The sequence below is a fragment of the Lutra lutra genome, chromosome 10 (assembly GCF_902655055.1).
Source record: "Lutra lutra chromosome 10, mLutLut1.2, whole genome shotgun sequence".
Classification (NCBI taxonomy): Eukaryota; Metazoa; Chordata; class Mammalia; order Carnivora; family Mustelidae; genus Lutra; species Lutra lutra.
This window is the reverse complement of record NC_062287.1, coordinates 102,786,327-102,801,996: the sequence shown is the minus strand read 5'-3', so window position 1 is coordinate 102,801,996 and position 15,670 is coordinate 102,786,327. Positions and strand designations below refer to the sequence as shown.

General features: G+C 44.5%; 1 protein-coding gene across 1 annotated transcript; it reads right to left on the bottom strand.

Moving 5' to 3' along the window:
- Window positions 1–826: 826 nt before the first annotated feature.
- Window positions 827–11,592, bottom strand: FAM111A (FAM111 trypsin like peptidase A). The gene is given in 6 exon segments (XM_047693055.1): window positions 827–4,770; window positions 4,772–5,271; window positions 6,544–6,658; window positions 7,213–7,293; window positions 8,707–8,736; window positions 11,350–11,592. Coding segments are annotated over 3 exon segments (1,818 nt in total). The 5' UTR covers window positions 6,622–6,658; window positions 7,213–7,293; window positions 8,707–8,736; window positions 11,350–11,592; the 3' UTR covers window positions 827–3,530.
- Between the last annotated feature and the right edge of the window lie 4,078 nt (window positions 11,593–15,670).

Here is a 15,670-nt window from a genome sequence, read left to right as displayed (position 1 = left end):
AAAACTGATCTGCTCAGTGGTCTTCTTTCTCCTCCTTCCCTTTGCTCATCACCCCCATTGTCCCATCCCTGGCTTCTCAGATCTGCACATCCTCCTTTTCTTCTTCTCCCCCTCCCCCCACCAAGGCCTTCTTTCTAGGATGTGTTAAAACTCTCCTTTCCCTGGTAAGGACCCCAGTCATTGGATTTAGGGCCCACTCTAAATCCGGGATGGTCTTCCCTAGAGATCAACTTAACTATATCCACACAATCTATTTCCCCAAAACTCACAGGTACTAGTGGTTAGGACTTGGACATATGTTTCTGGGAAGCACAGTTCAAGCCCCTGCAACCTCTAACTTTTTCTGTTATGTTACCTAAACATCAATATATTTTTCCTCCCACAAAAGGGTCCTGGTTAATATTTCCCTAGGTTTCTGGTCTCCTCTCTCACTTTCAGAAGTTCAGAGCCCAAAAGTGCTCTGAATTAAAGATAATTCCATGGCTTTATTCTCCCAACAGACTCCAGACTCATACTGTACGTCTGTACACATCCAAGACAGCCCAAATTTCATGAATAAATCCCATAATCCCCTTAAGAATACCAGGCCTCCAATAGGCCTCCAATCCATAAAAGAACCTGACACCACAAAATGCTAGTGAGGACAGGAAGCAGCGGGAACTCTCGCTCACCACTGCTGCTGGGAAGGCAAAACAGCGCGGCCTCGCCCGTCGGAACACGGTTTGGCAGATCCTCCCAGAGTTAAACACAATCTTGCCAGACAGTCCGGGAATCACTGAAGTATTTATTTACCCAATTGAGTTGAGAACTTGGGTTCACACAAACATTTGTATGCAAACGCTGAGAGCCGCTTTATTCATAATCGCCAAACACGGAAGCAACTAAGATATCTTCCAACAGGTGAAAGAGTACACAAACGGTGGTATATCCGCACAAGAGAACAGTAGTCAGTGGCAGAAATAGATGAGCTCTCAAGCCACAAAAAGATGCAGCGCGACCTTCGTTGAATATTGCTCAGCGAGAGAAGTCGAGCTCAAGAGGCTGCCTACTGTAGGGTTCTACTCTGGGGACCTTCTGGAAAAAGGCAAAACTATAAAGACAGTAAATGCATCCGTGGTCCCCAAGGGGTGCAGGGGAGAGGAAGGGAAAAGCGGGTGAAACCAGGGGGACTTTTAGGCTGTGAAAGAATTCTGCACAACATTGTAATGGTGGACACATGACATTATACACTTGTTAAGACCACAGAACTCACAGCATGGACAGTGAACCTTGATCTACGCAAATTAAAAAAGATTTATTCATTTATTCATTTTTAGAGAGAGACAGCATGAGCAGGGGGAGGGGCAGAGGGAGAAGGAGAGAGTCCTCCAGCAGACTCAGCTCTGAGCGCAAAGCCCCACTTGGGACCCGATCCCGAAACCCCTCAGAGACCAGGACGTGTGCCAAAACCAAGAGTCGGTTGCCCAAGATATGCAAATTTTAAACGTCACTTAGGCTGGGAGGTGAGAGGAAAGAGTGAAGACATGACAAGAGACTCCAACTGCACTGCAAATCTGCAAAACACCTCGCTGCAGGGTGTGGAAGGACAGGTGCTGACCCCAGTCACTTTGGGAGTGAGTCTCTAAGAACTAGAGGCAAAGAGATGGCACATACACACTGCCCTGTAATTGACCACGCAACCCCTCCTCCCACTAGTACAGGTGAACAATTCTGATGCCGCTTTGCATGAAAACCGAATTGAACAATTAAGTGGGTCAAGGATGGTCGGAGCCTCCCTGTTGGACTGGGAGTTCACAGATGAGCAAGGGAGGAGGCGAAAATGACCCATGTGGGACTGGACCGAAGTGGGAGACATCAGTAAGAATGTTCAGCTTATGATACATCCAGACAGTCAGACGTAGGAATGTTTGCAGATACGTGGTACCTGCGGCAGCCCTCCCCCTTATCTGCGGAGTACACTTTCCAAGACCCCTAGGGGATGCCTGAAACCTGAATATGCTCTGTTTTTTCCTCTATACACACACACCTATGATGAAGTTTAATGTATAAATGAGGCACGGTGAGAGACTAGCAATCCCTAATAAGAAGATAGACCAATTTTAACAATACACTGGAATAAAAGTGATGTGAATGCCGTCTCTCTCCCTCTCTCAAAATACCTTATTGCACTGCACTCCTCCTCCTTGTTATGATGACGTGAAGTGGTAAAATGCCCACCTGATGGGAGGAAATGAGCTGGCTGACCTAGGTGATGTCACCCAGCGTTAGGCTATCATTGACCTTCTAGGGATAAGTCAGAAGGAAGATCATCTGACCACAGGAAACCGGAGCCCCAGAAAGCAAGATCAAGAATAAGCTGGGAAGGATGACTGTACAGAAGCTAATAGACACACACATATTTCTTTTCTCCATCTGCTGAGCGAGCATAAAAGAAAGAGCACCCAATAGCAACAAGCATACTTAGTACCCAGATCTTGGTTTCTAATACTGTTCTCCAGGGCTCCTTGGAGAAATGGCTGATTCTAGGGCTGGGGCAGGAAATTTACAAGCAGAGCCTGGACCACAGCATAAGAAAATGCTCAAAACAAGCAAACAAACAAACAAACAAACAGGAAACAAACAACACACTGATGAGAATATGTCAAAGGGATATGCAAACCCTTGATGTCATATGGTGAAAAGGCACTTTGCCCCTCTGGTCTTACTCTCTAAACCCCACAACCCCAGGCTAATCATCAGACAAATTCCAACAGAAGGGCATCCCACAAAACACCTGAGCAGTACTCTTTCTAACTGTCAAGGTCACTAGTCAAAGTCTGAGAAATTGCAACGGGCAAGAGGAGCCTAAAGAAACATTAACAGCTAAATGTAATGTGCTATGTGATCTTGAACAGAAAAGGTAGAAACCAAGGACTTAAGATCACAGTGATAGGATCTTTACGATATTCTCTTTGCCGGAATAGACTAATCAATACAAGAATAATGTTTTACCCTCTGAATTTCAGAACACATGCATCCTGAGTTTTAGTAATATGAAGATTTCCGAAATCCTAAAGATTCTGTGTGAGATTATTTCTAACCAAGCATTTAGTTCCTCACATAAGATGAACAGCAGCCCTAAAATTGTGCTATAGATTGACCCACACATTTTCTAAGCATTTACTTTCCATCTTCCAGGCACTGGGGATAAAGAGATGAACATGTGTTAGATACTGCCTTCAAGCGACTGAATTTAGGGGAAGGCACAGAAGACACGGAAAACCCACACGCACATGCACATGCGCGTTAGTGTCACAATCCCATCGTTCTTCCCATTGGTTGACTTTAAAAGGGGGTTAACAGCCCACGTGTTAGGATTATAGTCTTCATGTCTTTAGAGAAGTGGTGCGTAAGAAGTGCTCTACAACGGCAATTTTTTTAAACAAAAGTAACCATTTTGGAATTTAGGGAATGATCACCATTGCCTGTGGAATAACAACTCCATGGGTAATCCCCTGGAAGCGAGTAAATAGACTGAATTCTCACCATCTTCAATCCTCATCACTCACCATTTCCACATCTTGCAGATGGACACATTGTTCTGTATTTGGCTGATTTATACATTCTTCTGTATACCACTGCCCATGGTTTCGCTTCATATCAAGGAGGATGGATTCCATAGTACAGCCGAACTCAATGATATGAGATAACCCAATCTGGTGATTATAAGTGAAGCCAGCAGTATGCATGGCTACTAATGAACCTTTTGCATCAAACACTGGGGAGCCAGAAGCCCCAAAGTAAAAAGAAGTGTCATAGGTAATCACATCAGGATCGTGAGCTATTTTCTCGAAGCTTCTTTGAGTGTACATATGAATATATTGCATGTCATCATTGCTACCCTCTCCCCCTCTAGGCTGAGGATGTTCCTGAAATTTCTCCGCTCGCTGCTCCCGAGGGATCACAGTGCAAGCATCGCTAGACTTTGCCTCTCCATACGGGTGGCCGATGATATAGATGAGCCCACTAGGTGGCGCAGGAGCAACTCTAGAATAGAGTCCCAAAGGTACCCGCTGTCCATTGGCCTTCAGGTGCAGAACGGCGTAATCGAGAGTGGCATCAGATACCCTAAACCAAGGCTCAACGAAAAAGCAGTTCTCTTCTTTCTCAGGGGGCCCTTCGTAACTAAACGTCACTCTTACGCACTGACCAATTATGTCTGCCCACCTATTTGGGTCTATTTCCTTTCCCACAATGTCACTTACCACGTGTCGACAAGTTAAAATGAACAACTCATTAAAAACAAAACAGGTGGCAGAACCCCTATTCCCACTGTTGTCCCACGACAGGTACCCAACTGAGTCACCGAGATGAGAAAGAAGTTTGTGCATTTTAACTGGAGTAGAGTTTTTTGTCAGTTTCCCAAAGGTTACTTTATGCAGTTTAAATAATGAAGTTTTGTTCTTTTTCTTTTCCAATTTTTTCTTGAAGTTATCTCTGATTTTTTCACTTTCTCTCTGTAAACTGGGGTACTGAGCCACAATTTCTTCTCTCAACACAGAGGTGTTTCGTTTCTCTGACTCCAAATTTTGAGAAGCTCCTGCTCCAAAGCGCGTTCTTTTTTCAACTTCAATTTCAAAGAGCTTGCCTTCTAGGTTGTCAACAGTCTGCGTGCTTTCTAAAATGGAGTCATGGTTTTTGATGAGTCTCCAGTCCTCTTTCTCCAGAAAGGAGAGAAACCTGCCATCCTTGCACACTGCGTCCTTGATGGTTTCTCCTTTGAAAGCATAGACAGAGTTTGCACCCTTCTTTGTGAAGATGCCAGCGCTTGACTATCCTCTTCTTTCTCTTCCCAATCACATGAATATAAAATTTGACACAGTCAGGGGATACCTTGTCATGCCGGCCAAATACCGGGCTCCCTTCTTTCTGTCTACTTCTACTCTGGGCAAATGTGATTAGCACGTGGCAGCTTTCAGGAAAGCAAGTGAGGGGCATCCCAAGATTGATGTATCCTTCGATGCCTTCCATGCCACGCACCAGCATCTCTTTGCCCTGCTGAGTTTTTATTTCCTTCTTGACAGCCTTTAATGTGTTGAGTGCTGCATATAAGCTATCCCCATCACTGTGTGTGAGCACGTGTTTTCTAGAGTTCACAGCCAAGGTGATGTAAATTGTCTTCTTTGGGGGCCCGGTCTGGTCTTTGGGTCCTTGAGCCAAAATATCTTTTGGACATTTTCTAGCACCCATCTTCATTTGAGGAATATCGGAATTATTCTGGTTTTTATTGACCTAAAAATAAATGTTACATGTTTTAAAACTCTGAATACAACCTTACACAAGGAGGATTCATCATATACCAGAAATTCCCTGAAAAATTAAGAGCATTTGATTTCTATGTCTGAATGAGACATTGTCCCCCAAGTCATATTCATCATGGCATTGGTGTGGACAGAACTTGCTGGTCAGGGAAATAACAGGGCAGGATGGTTGTAAAGATTCAGTGTAACGTCCTAAGTGACAATACCCAGCACGATGATGACTGGCACATTAAGAGATTAATTTTTATTTCCCTTCTTTGTAATGGTGCTAATATTCTGGATTAAAAAAAAAAAAGGAGCATAAGGTAATATAAGTTTACTCTGGGCACAACAAAACAAACTCTCAGAGAACATCTCCTCAGCCCAGCGTTGTCAGAAACATCCTTGTTGGGACACTGTAATGGATTTCCAACTCTTCAGAAGATTCTAGGGCAGATACGGACATTTTCAAGTAAGGGAACTGGGTAGTACATGGCTATTGGCTGGCTCTGTCATGAAGTAGGACAAAGAGAAGCATAACTAGGCTTGTCTCAGCTTTCCTAGATACTTGGATATTTCAATTAAACCAGATGAAAGAAAACAAAGGAAAGCTTTTACATTGCATACTCAAATTCTCAAAATTCTCCTAGCCTGCTTCTTGATAAATGCAAGGAGGATTTCAGACTCAGGAAAGAAACTGAGGGTTTGATATGATAACAGAGCTCCATTATTAGAAAGAGCCCTAATGTCAGTAAAAGTAAATGCAAATCTTCCCTTCACTTCTATCTCAAGCAAGAAGGCATTTCTCTCTCTGCATAAATAAACGGAGGATAATAAAAATCTTTCCTCCCTAACAAGGTTATGATAAGGATGATTATTTTAAAATTTGTTTCATACACTAGAAAGCACAGTACAAATGTAGGTTATTACTGTGATCAAAGAGATTAGCTTATATATTTTCATGCTTTGAAATAGTATTAATTTTTTTATTCCACAGTTGACTGTAATACATTATAGTAGATTCATTGTTGTTGTTGTTCAGGAAGTGTTACAATAGCTTTTTACTGAAGGCTGTTTTGATGTGGCCAAGATCTGTATTAACACTAAAAGACTAAAATGGATGAGAAAGATTGTACTTTAATATCGTCAACCTACAAGGAGGCAATTTCTTGGCAGAAAGAACTATGACATCCAGTGTCAAGAAGAGCTATGTCTCGTATTGGCACGTTCCATAAACAGTAAATAACCATATTTACAAACATACCTGAGAGAAATAGTGCTCAATTTTCATATTTCTCTTCTCATCGAATGCGATCTGTGACCTGAGCTTTTTAGGGCTCATGATGGTTTGAAGGTGAATAGACAGTTCACTCTAAACACTAATTTCAAAAAAGGTTCAAGTTAGAGTGGTATTTTCATAGCTATGTTAATTGTAGAGGATAACGTTGATGGGACCCCACATCCCACCCCTCCCCTTGGCCTCTAGCATCCCTCTCTTGCTAAGAGATGTTAACTTAGCAAGTAAATAGTTTACCCAACAACTACGATCACTCACTTGATCACTCACTCGATGATAAAAGCTCCCTTTTATAGACCACTGCTTGGTAGGTACCATACTAAATACTTTACAGAAATTGTCTCCGATTGCCAGTTCCCACAGAAACCATGCAAAGCTGGTGTATTTGTTTTTTGCAGATGAAGAAACTGTAACTCAGAGGAGGTAGGTGACCCTTAAGGCCAGAGCCACGTGATAGAGATGGAATTCAAATGCAGAAGGGTTTGTAGTATGAGAATTAAAAAGTGTGTTCTAGTTACACGGAGGTTACAATCTGGCCCCCATTTAAGATGGAGACGGCACAGGGATGGTGTAATTACAGGGGAATGGATGGGGAAAGAGCCATAAAGACAAAATCATCTTGGGATGAGAGTTTGCCTGGGAAGATAGTCAAGAAGTTTAGTTGCTGCTTGGTTTTTTGGTTTGTTTACAGGGATACTTTTCTCTTCTATCTTTCCTCTGATGTCTCCCCAGAAGAGAATGAACAATGTAAATAAAACAGTGAAATCTTCATTAGCAGTAAATAGAACAAAAGCCAGGGAGGGCAGCAGCTCTGTTTTCAGATCCCAACATGTACCACAATGCCTGGCATGTGGCGATCTCTCAATAAAGACACATTTGTGGGGCGCCTGGGTGGCTCGGTCGGTTAAACGTCTGCCTTCGGCTCAGGTCATGATCTCAGGGTCCTGGGATTAAGTCCCGCATTGGGCTCCCTGCTCAGCAGGGAGTCTGCTTCTCCCCCTCCTGTTCCCCTTGCTTGTGCTCTCTCTCTCTGACAAATAAATAAAATCTTAAAAAAAAAAAATAAAAAGGACACATTTGTAAAGATCCAATGAATGAATGGAGCAAGCACAGGAGGTGCTATGACCCAACCTAAGTGCCTTTTAATAAATTACCTCATTTAATTCTTCCAACTCTGTGTAATTGGTATTATTAGTTCCATTCTACTAATAAAAAACTTGAACATCTAGAGAGATTAAGCTATTTACTCAAGGTCACAAAGCTCCAGAAAGTATACTTTTGGTTACAAACATTTTCAAATGGGAACAACAACAACAAAATAGAGAATAGGATAATGACTCTGTATATGCCTATCACATAGAGGTAATGATGATTCATTTTTTGGATAAATTTGCATCATCCTTTTATTTTCCTAGATTATTTTACACTTAGATACATCATGACATTTTATCCCTAATTATCTCTCTCCAGCTCTACAAATTAAGAACTTTTTCTTGCCTAATCACAATCCTAATTTATTTGACCACCCAATCGAGGTGCACTAGTCGTCTTTAATTATTATGTCTCTTAAGTCTCCTTCATCCTAGAAAAAGCCCTGATTTATTAAAAAGAACAGATAAGCTGTCTGCAGAGCGTTCAACTCCCCGGCTGCTGATTCATGTTTTTACGCTCTAGCCCACCTGTTTTTTGGTCAAGGGCAAGTTCTCTAAAAACAATGACTGTTCTAACCGTTTCACTGTGGAGCAGGAGCTGTGGCTTCATTCTTTACTGCTAATGAGCTGCCCAGGAAACTCCAGCGTCTCTGAGCCTAACTCTCCTGTTTGTAAAATGAGGCAAGGACAGGTGAGCTACAGAATCTGAAGGTGCTGCATCAAGGTGAGTTTTTATAAGACCACCTGGGTTCAAATATCAGCTTACCATTTACTAGCTGCCCGACCGTGGGCATGTTAATTAATCCCTGTCCATCTCACTGTCCACAGCTCTAACACCGGAGGAGTAGTGGAATCTGACTCTCTTGTGAAGATTAAAAAATACAATGCATGAAAAGACTTTCGGAACAGTGTCTGGCACATAACAAGTTGCCCAGTAAATATTACTACTATTATTATTATTTTGTATCAATATACTTACCACAGGGATACTTTTTCAACAGCAGAGAACCTGGGAAAACAAAATAGATACCTATCACTGGGCTGTGTTGTAAGATCCTTGAAAGCAAGGACTTACTGTCCAACAATTAAGAAATCTGCGGTTTCAGTGTGTCAGTTGATGATGACCCAATCTTAGGGACTGAGTGAGAACCCAGGAGATTTAAGAGTGGTTATTACATATGGACCAAAAAAGGAATATAAAGTAGACAGAAAGAAATGCGAATTTTGCACTACACTGGGATTAACTCCAGCATTCACAGTGGAAAGGGGCAAGAGATTAAGAAAACACCCTAACATTCCTCCCCAACCTCATTTCCGGTGTCCAGCCTGAGTCCTGTAATAGCAAAGGTGAAGTGTCCTTAGCTGGGCACCCTACTGCAGCCCACTCTCAGAGTTGGAGAAGGCTCTGCTGACCTATCTGAAGGGCTGCCCTATGTCCTCCAGTAAGGAGATAAAGATATGCGGCCTGTTCTTGGTCCATTTCCTGCCCACCCAGAGGCTCTCCCTTGGAATTCCTCCCGAACCCATCTCTCTCTTCCCCTCTTCCTCTTACCTCCTCGCCCTCCCCCTGCTTCTCCACCTTCTAGGTCCTCGCCGCCCCTTCCTCTGCTACTCCTCCCCTAGTTTTCTCCCTCTCTTCTCCCTCCTCTTTCCTTCTCCGCCCCCTCCTCTCTGGAACAAGTGCACAGAGCTGAGCCAGACTGCAGGAGAGGGGCCGGGTCTCGGCTGACCTAGGCCCCCCTGCAAGGCCCCCACCGCAACAAGGTGCAGCCACGGAAATCAAACCCGGCCCAAATCTGGGCCCCGCGGGTGGGCGGCGCTGTCCCGCGCAGGCCAGCGGACCCCAGCCCCTCCGCTTCACCCTCCGCTCCAGGCTCACGCGCGCTCACCTACTCCTCGCCGGCCGCCAGCACCCGGGACTTGCATCCCGCGCCCAGGCGTGTTCGGTGCTTACAGGAGGAAGCAAAGGCCTCTGAGCGCCGGCGGGGAGCTGGCCTGGGAGGGGCGTCCCTGCGAGCTGGGCGGGCTGGGCCGGCGGGGCGTGCGGGCGGTAGGCGGGAGCTGAGGTTCCAGAAAGTGTCCCGCCCCATGCGATCCGCTGCTCGGCGGGCTGTTGGGTTCCTTCCACTTTCCTATCTGCCCGGCTTCTAACAGCCTCACCCCTCCGCCGCCTCTAAGTCTTTGCTTCTTTGGAGACCCGGGAAGCGGGCCTGCCCGTCGGTGGGGGGCGGGGGTGGGTGGGTGGGGGGTCTCCAGAATAAAGTATAGCGTGTTTGTCTCCGTCCCTCCAGCCTGAAACAAAATCTTCCCAAGGTCTTGCGTCCCCACGGCCGGTTTGAGAACCAGACATGGGAGTCTCCGCCTCGTCTCTTCCCTTGAGCTTTTCTCTAGCACAAGGACGGCCAAGGCTGACAGGGGTAGAGACCTGTTGCTGTATTGCTAAGAAGGCGGATTTTCGTCCAATGTAGACCCGTTAAAGTTTTGGTTAGAAAAATCAAAAGGATTCCTTAAAAGGTTTCTTTACTCCCAAGGGCAAAATAAACTCAGCACTTGAGCGAACGCAACAACAACAACAAAGCTGGACATGGACCTCCGCATGCAAGATACACTCTCCCCACCACTGAGTTCACACAGCGCTGGAGAGAGTTCAAGGGACCTCAGAGGGACACAGCAGCAGAAACCCACTCGGTGTTGTGAGGCCTCCAAGGATGTCAAGTGCTGCTTCCCAGAAATCTCGACAGAACCGCCTGTTGGTAAAGCTAAGCCCGCGGCTTCTTGAGGTTATGGGGAGCAGAACTTCCGTAGCGTCTCAGAAAGGGGAGAGCAAGGTTGGACTCTTAATGGAGATTTTGAAGTCTGGTTTAAGTCGGGTCTTTTCTGTGAGGGATTGGTTAGGATAGGGTAAGCCTCGGGTGACAGTTTAGGACTAGTGGGTGACAGGCAAGGATTTTCAAGAAGGTTTGGAAACTGTGCTTTGATGTTTTCAAGTGAAGAGTGCTGCGGTCTTTGAGGAAGTTACTGGAATAAACAGTAAAGATATTTGCAACTTCCGTGTCCCTGGGCAAAAGCTTCCTGGTATAGTAAATTCATGCTGATGAAAAGAGAAGATAAGTCATATTAATGTATCAGCAAGCGATGTGACTGTAGATGACTTTCTCTTAATGATGAACATGCTGGAGAACCTGGTCACCATTTGTCACCTAGAGTATCGAGTATTTTATCTTGGCAAGAAGCTCACTCAAGAGAACACATTTAACATAATTTTTGTCATAATGCTACACCCAGAATTTAGACACAAAAAAGGTTGATCTTCTTAGGAAACATTTTCATAAAGTTAACGATGGGTCTTCAGAACTACATCAGCTTTTAAAATTAGAACCTGCTCTCCCCTTGGGCACTGCAAAAGAAATATACATCCTTTTATTTTACTCTGCTCTAGATTTCCAGGGACAAACCCCAGTCTTTTCAGGAAACAACGGTATTCCGGTTTACGGGTTTTTTCTGTCTCCTCCCCCCCCCCCCCCCCCCCCCCGCTCCAGCCTGAGGTTTTTCTCCTTTGTGACTCCGTCAATAAATTTTCTCTAAACTCTAAGTCAGCGCCAGGACCAAAGGGGTAACTCACCGAAGAGAAGAGTTCGTCCCAGACCTAGCCTTCACTCGCCTGCACGCGCGACTTTGGGGGGACCCTTGCCTCCAGCCGGGAGTCCCGCCTTCCGGGTAAGCGGGCTGTGCGTCTGACCGAGGGACCGCGGGGTGCCGAGTCCCTTTGTCTCATTGGACGGCTGCTCTCTACTGCGGAAGCCGATTGGCCGCGCTCTAGCCGCCAAGTGGAGCGCGGGAAAGGGTGAGCGCGACCCGCCGCGCTGCAAGGTGCAGGAATCCCAGGCAGGAATCCCGGCTGCGGGAGTCCGCGCGCCCCCCCTCGCGGCTGGCGGGACCGGCCTCACTGGGCTCTCGCTGCCCTCACTGCCTGCTTCATCTCCCTCCTTCCCCTCGTCCCGAATCCCCGCGGCAATCCCAGTGGGAGTGAAGGGGGGCAGCGGAAGGCGGGACACCTGAGGCTCTGGCCTGCGCGCCAGAAACCCGCCGCGGAAGTGCGTGGGTGGAAACGCGGCTTCCGGAGGCCCGGCTGTCCCCTCCCGGAGATGTGTTGGAAGTGAAGGCAGAGGCATGAGGCAGGCGTTTGCCGCGAGTCGCCAGCTCTAGCGCCCTGGGAGCGCTGCAGGTGGGTGGGCGGAAGGGGACTTGGGCGACTCGGGCGTTCCCCCCAGATGCGACAGATCCGGTGACTGTGACAATCAGGAAGAAGCCGAAGCCGAGAATGGAGGTGGAGTGAACGACCTTGTCGTGAAGCGATTCTCCAAACGTCCACGAATATAGGCAAATGTTTGCAATCCTGATGAAGAAGACCGTAAGGACTCCAGGAATAAATCCCAGAGCTGACAACTCCAGTAGGACAGGGCTTGCAGACGGCCCGCTGTTTAAGGATCTGCACCAACCGCAGATGTGCACGCATTCCATTCTGTATTTGAAAAGGAGCCGCGGTTACAACCGTGACACGTTTTCTGCAATTGACCGAGGACTAGAGGATGTGTGTAGAGTGACAGTGTTGAAAAGAAGGTTGGTAACTACAGTATATGTGATAATTTGGGGGGAACCGGACTTAATGTGCATACAGCACTCCCAAAATAACTACAACTACTGCTTCCTATAGTGTGGGTTCTCTGGGGTTTGGAAAGAGTAAACTTTGAAAAGGAAAAAAAAAAACAAAACAAAACAACAACAACAACAAAAACAACCAGAAAACCCAATTAGTATGAAAATTTCACCACTCACTATCATTCTCTGAATCGTTAGAAGTTTTCATGCTCCTGAAAGTAGTGCATGCAATCAACACTAAAGAATTAACTTTTCTGATTTCTTTTTTTTTTTTCATTGTAGATTCTGAAGCAGTAAAAATTTCCATGACAAGCAAGAGGTGGTGAAAATACTGGGGTTGAAACGGCCCAACAATCTGAGCTACCTCGTTTTAGAGAGCTATATTTTTCCAGCTGACTTGTTAGAATTTGATAGACTTTTGAGATATTGTCTGGAAATTATGACCAATCTCAACTACGAAGAAGAGTGAGGTTGTCCTTTTTTGGGAGTAAGAAGACCTATAATGTAGAGCAAAACTAAACGTCTGGTCCACTGAGAATGTATTTATGCAGATGTGAAGCATTTTCTGGGTCTTTTTTTTTCTTTTGTACATTTCAGTATATAAACAAAATAGTGGCTTAGTAGCCAATAGGCTTAACAACACTTCTCAAACATGGATGTTAAGAATTCAACATTTTGTTTCTATGAAATATTAGTGCGCAAGAAGATGGTGAAAAGTTAAAATAAAATATGTTCTTATCTATGCATCTATGAGACCTCAGTGCTACTATGTAGCAAGATATCTATCACTTTTTTCTTAAATCTTTCTATAATTTTGTATAATTTTAATAATCCTTATTTTTAAAACATTTCTGGCTTGGTAAGTTATGAGTTAGTTTCTTGGGGAAAGGGCATAAAATAAATATTTCCTAAGCCTTAAATATATTCACAATAAAATATATTTTGCCTTAAGGTAATAGGAAAATAAACTTTTTTGGATGAAAGGTTTCTGTCACACTTTTTCCTTCATAACCCCTACATCTTTTGTTATTTTTTCCTCCAAATTTCAGACAGGATGAAGTTGTAATCTCAAAGTTACTATAGAGCTAGTGAGAGCTAAACCAAATAAAATTCACATTCTCAAGACTAGAAACCCAAAAGTTTTTTTTTTAAAGATTTTATTTATTTATTTGACAGACAGAGATCACAAGTAGTCAGAGAGGCAGGCAGAGAGAGGGGGAAGCAGGCTCCCTGCTGAGCAGAGAGCCCATGTGGGGCTTGATCCCAGGACCCTGAGACCATGACCTGAGCCAAAAGCAGAGGTTTGACCCACTGAGCCACCCAGGCGCCCCTCAGAGAGACAGAATCTTAAGCAGGTTCCAAGCCCAGCCCAGAGCCCAATGAGGGGCTTGACTTCAGAACCCTGAGATCATGACATGAGCAGAAACCAAGAGTCAAATGCCTAACGGACTGAGTCATCAGGCAACCCTGCAATTTTTGAGGTTAATTTTTGTGCAAAGCCTTCTTGTAGGAAAAGATTATATCATACATGAAGATATCTTGTTTTCCATTTTTACTTCAGAATTTATCTTAAAAGCCATTCCTCCTCTGTAAAAAACAAACAAAACTCAAAAAAGTAAATAAAAATTCCAGGTTCATCATACTTGCCACAAGTTTCTGTTTTGGTCGCCTGTTATTACTCATTCTTAATCACTGAAAGCACTATAAATAAATACCTGTTTCATAAACCAAGATATGTGACCAAGTTAAAATGAATTGGTGATGGTATATAACATTTTATTGTAATTACTTTTTATAGTCATTTATAAATGGAGAGAGGGGCAGGGGATTCCTTGGCAATGGCCAGCCAGGCTGTTTGCTTTCACGGATGGGCTAACCCTTACATCTTCGGGTGGAAGGAATCATTCCCGTGGGTGTGCCTGCTTCATTTAATACTCTCAATGACCCTGTGGGGAAGGTGTGGTCATCTGCCCTGATTCACAAATCAAAAGTTTTGCAAGTATTTGCCCAGAAACATTCTTGCCAGGATTTAAACTACCATCTGAAGCTAAGGCCATCTGACTCCTTGTATTGAAAGGCTTCTATGGCTGCCTTTAGTTTTTAACAGCGAAAGGCACAGCGGCTCACCCCTTCCTACATATTTTTTTCATTTATGCAATCCTTTCTTCAACACATAAATGTGCACTTACAATTTACAAGACCAAGTGCTGGATTCTATAGAGCGTTAATGTTGAGAACAGTCCTGCCGTTAGGAAGGAGGAAAAGGTACACACAGAATCTCCAACATGGTTTCATCCATTTAAAACACATGTTGGTTCCTGCTTCCAGAGAATGTACTGGATATTAGGAATACAGAGTTGAATGGATATATTTCTCATATTCATGGATCCAGAGCAGTTTATACAATCTAGTTCTAAGCACAGTACTTTCCCAGGACACAATATACATGTCTGCTGTTTAAAGTTTTGTGAAGCTTTATGTAATTGTGCCTTAGAAAACATTTATTTTGATTTTCTGGGAATTAGGAAAACCCTAATTCTGTTTCTCTGATTTTGGAAAGTCTGGAGAACTGGAAGAACAGATGATGAATGTGAGAAATTGTTCTCAAGTCTCCACCCTGCCCTGTACATACACCTCTTGCCCTGACTTGCCTTGACTTTGAGGTTCCTCCCACCTCATTAATGTCAGACTTAACCACCTGATTTGCTTCAGCCAGGGGAATGTGCACAGAATGAAAACTTGCCTGGCTTGACCTTGGGCGCCACTGGTTCTTTCTGTTTGCCTCTCTTTGACTTCTGCTACCCTCAGTTTAAGAACATGCACCTGCTAGTACTACTTCATAATGTGGGGAGGTTTCCGTGAGGCAGTGGATGGAATGAGGGTCCAAATACACCAAATACACAAACACTCCATAAATGATAGGCGTTTTCATGTTTCTTTTTTTTATGACTATCGTATTATTCTGCTTGGTGCATACCTGTCTGCAAGGCTGTGCACTATGTCAAAAGTGTACATGATTTCTAGGTTCGGGAAATATTGCCAAATTACTAATACAGAAAGAATGTACCAAATTACTCTTCCACCAGCAGGACAAGGTGATGTTCATTTCACCTTGAGGTCAAAGTGTTGAGCGACCTGGATTCCTAAATTCAGAGCCAGATCCTAAGACTCCAGATACCCCCAAGATCTGGAGGGCATAACTCCTGTGGAGGTAACGCCCTCATGGGGGTAGGGGTGGGGGGATCTGCTTAGACTTTTAGGAGGGTGCCTGCACCTCCCTGATT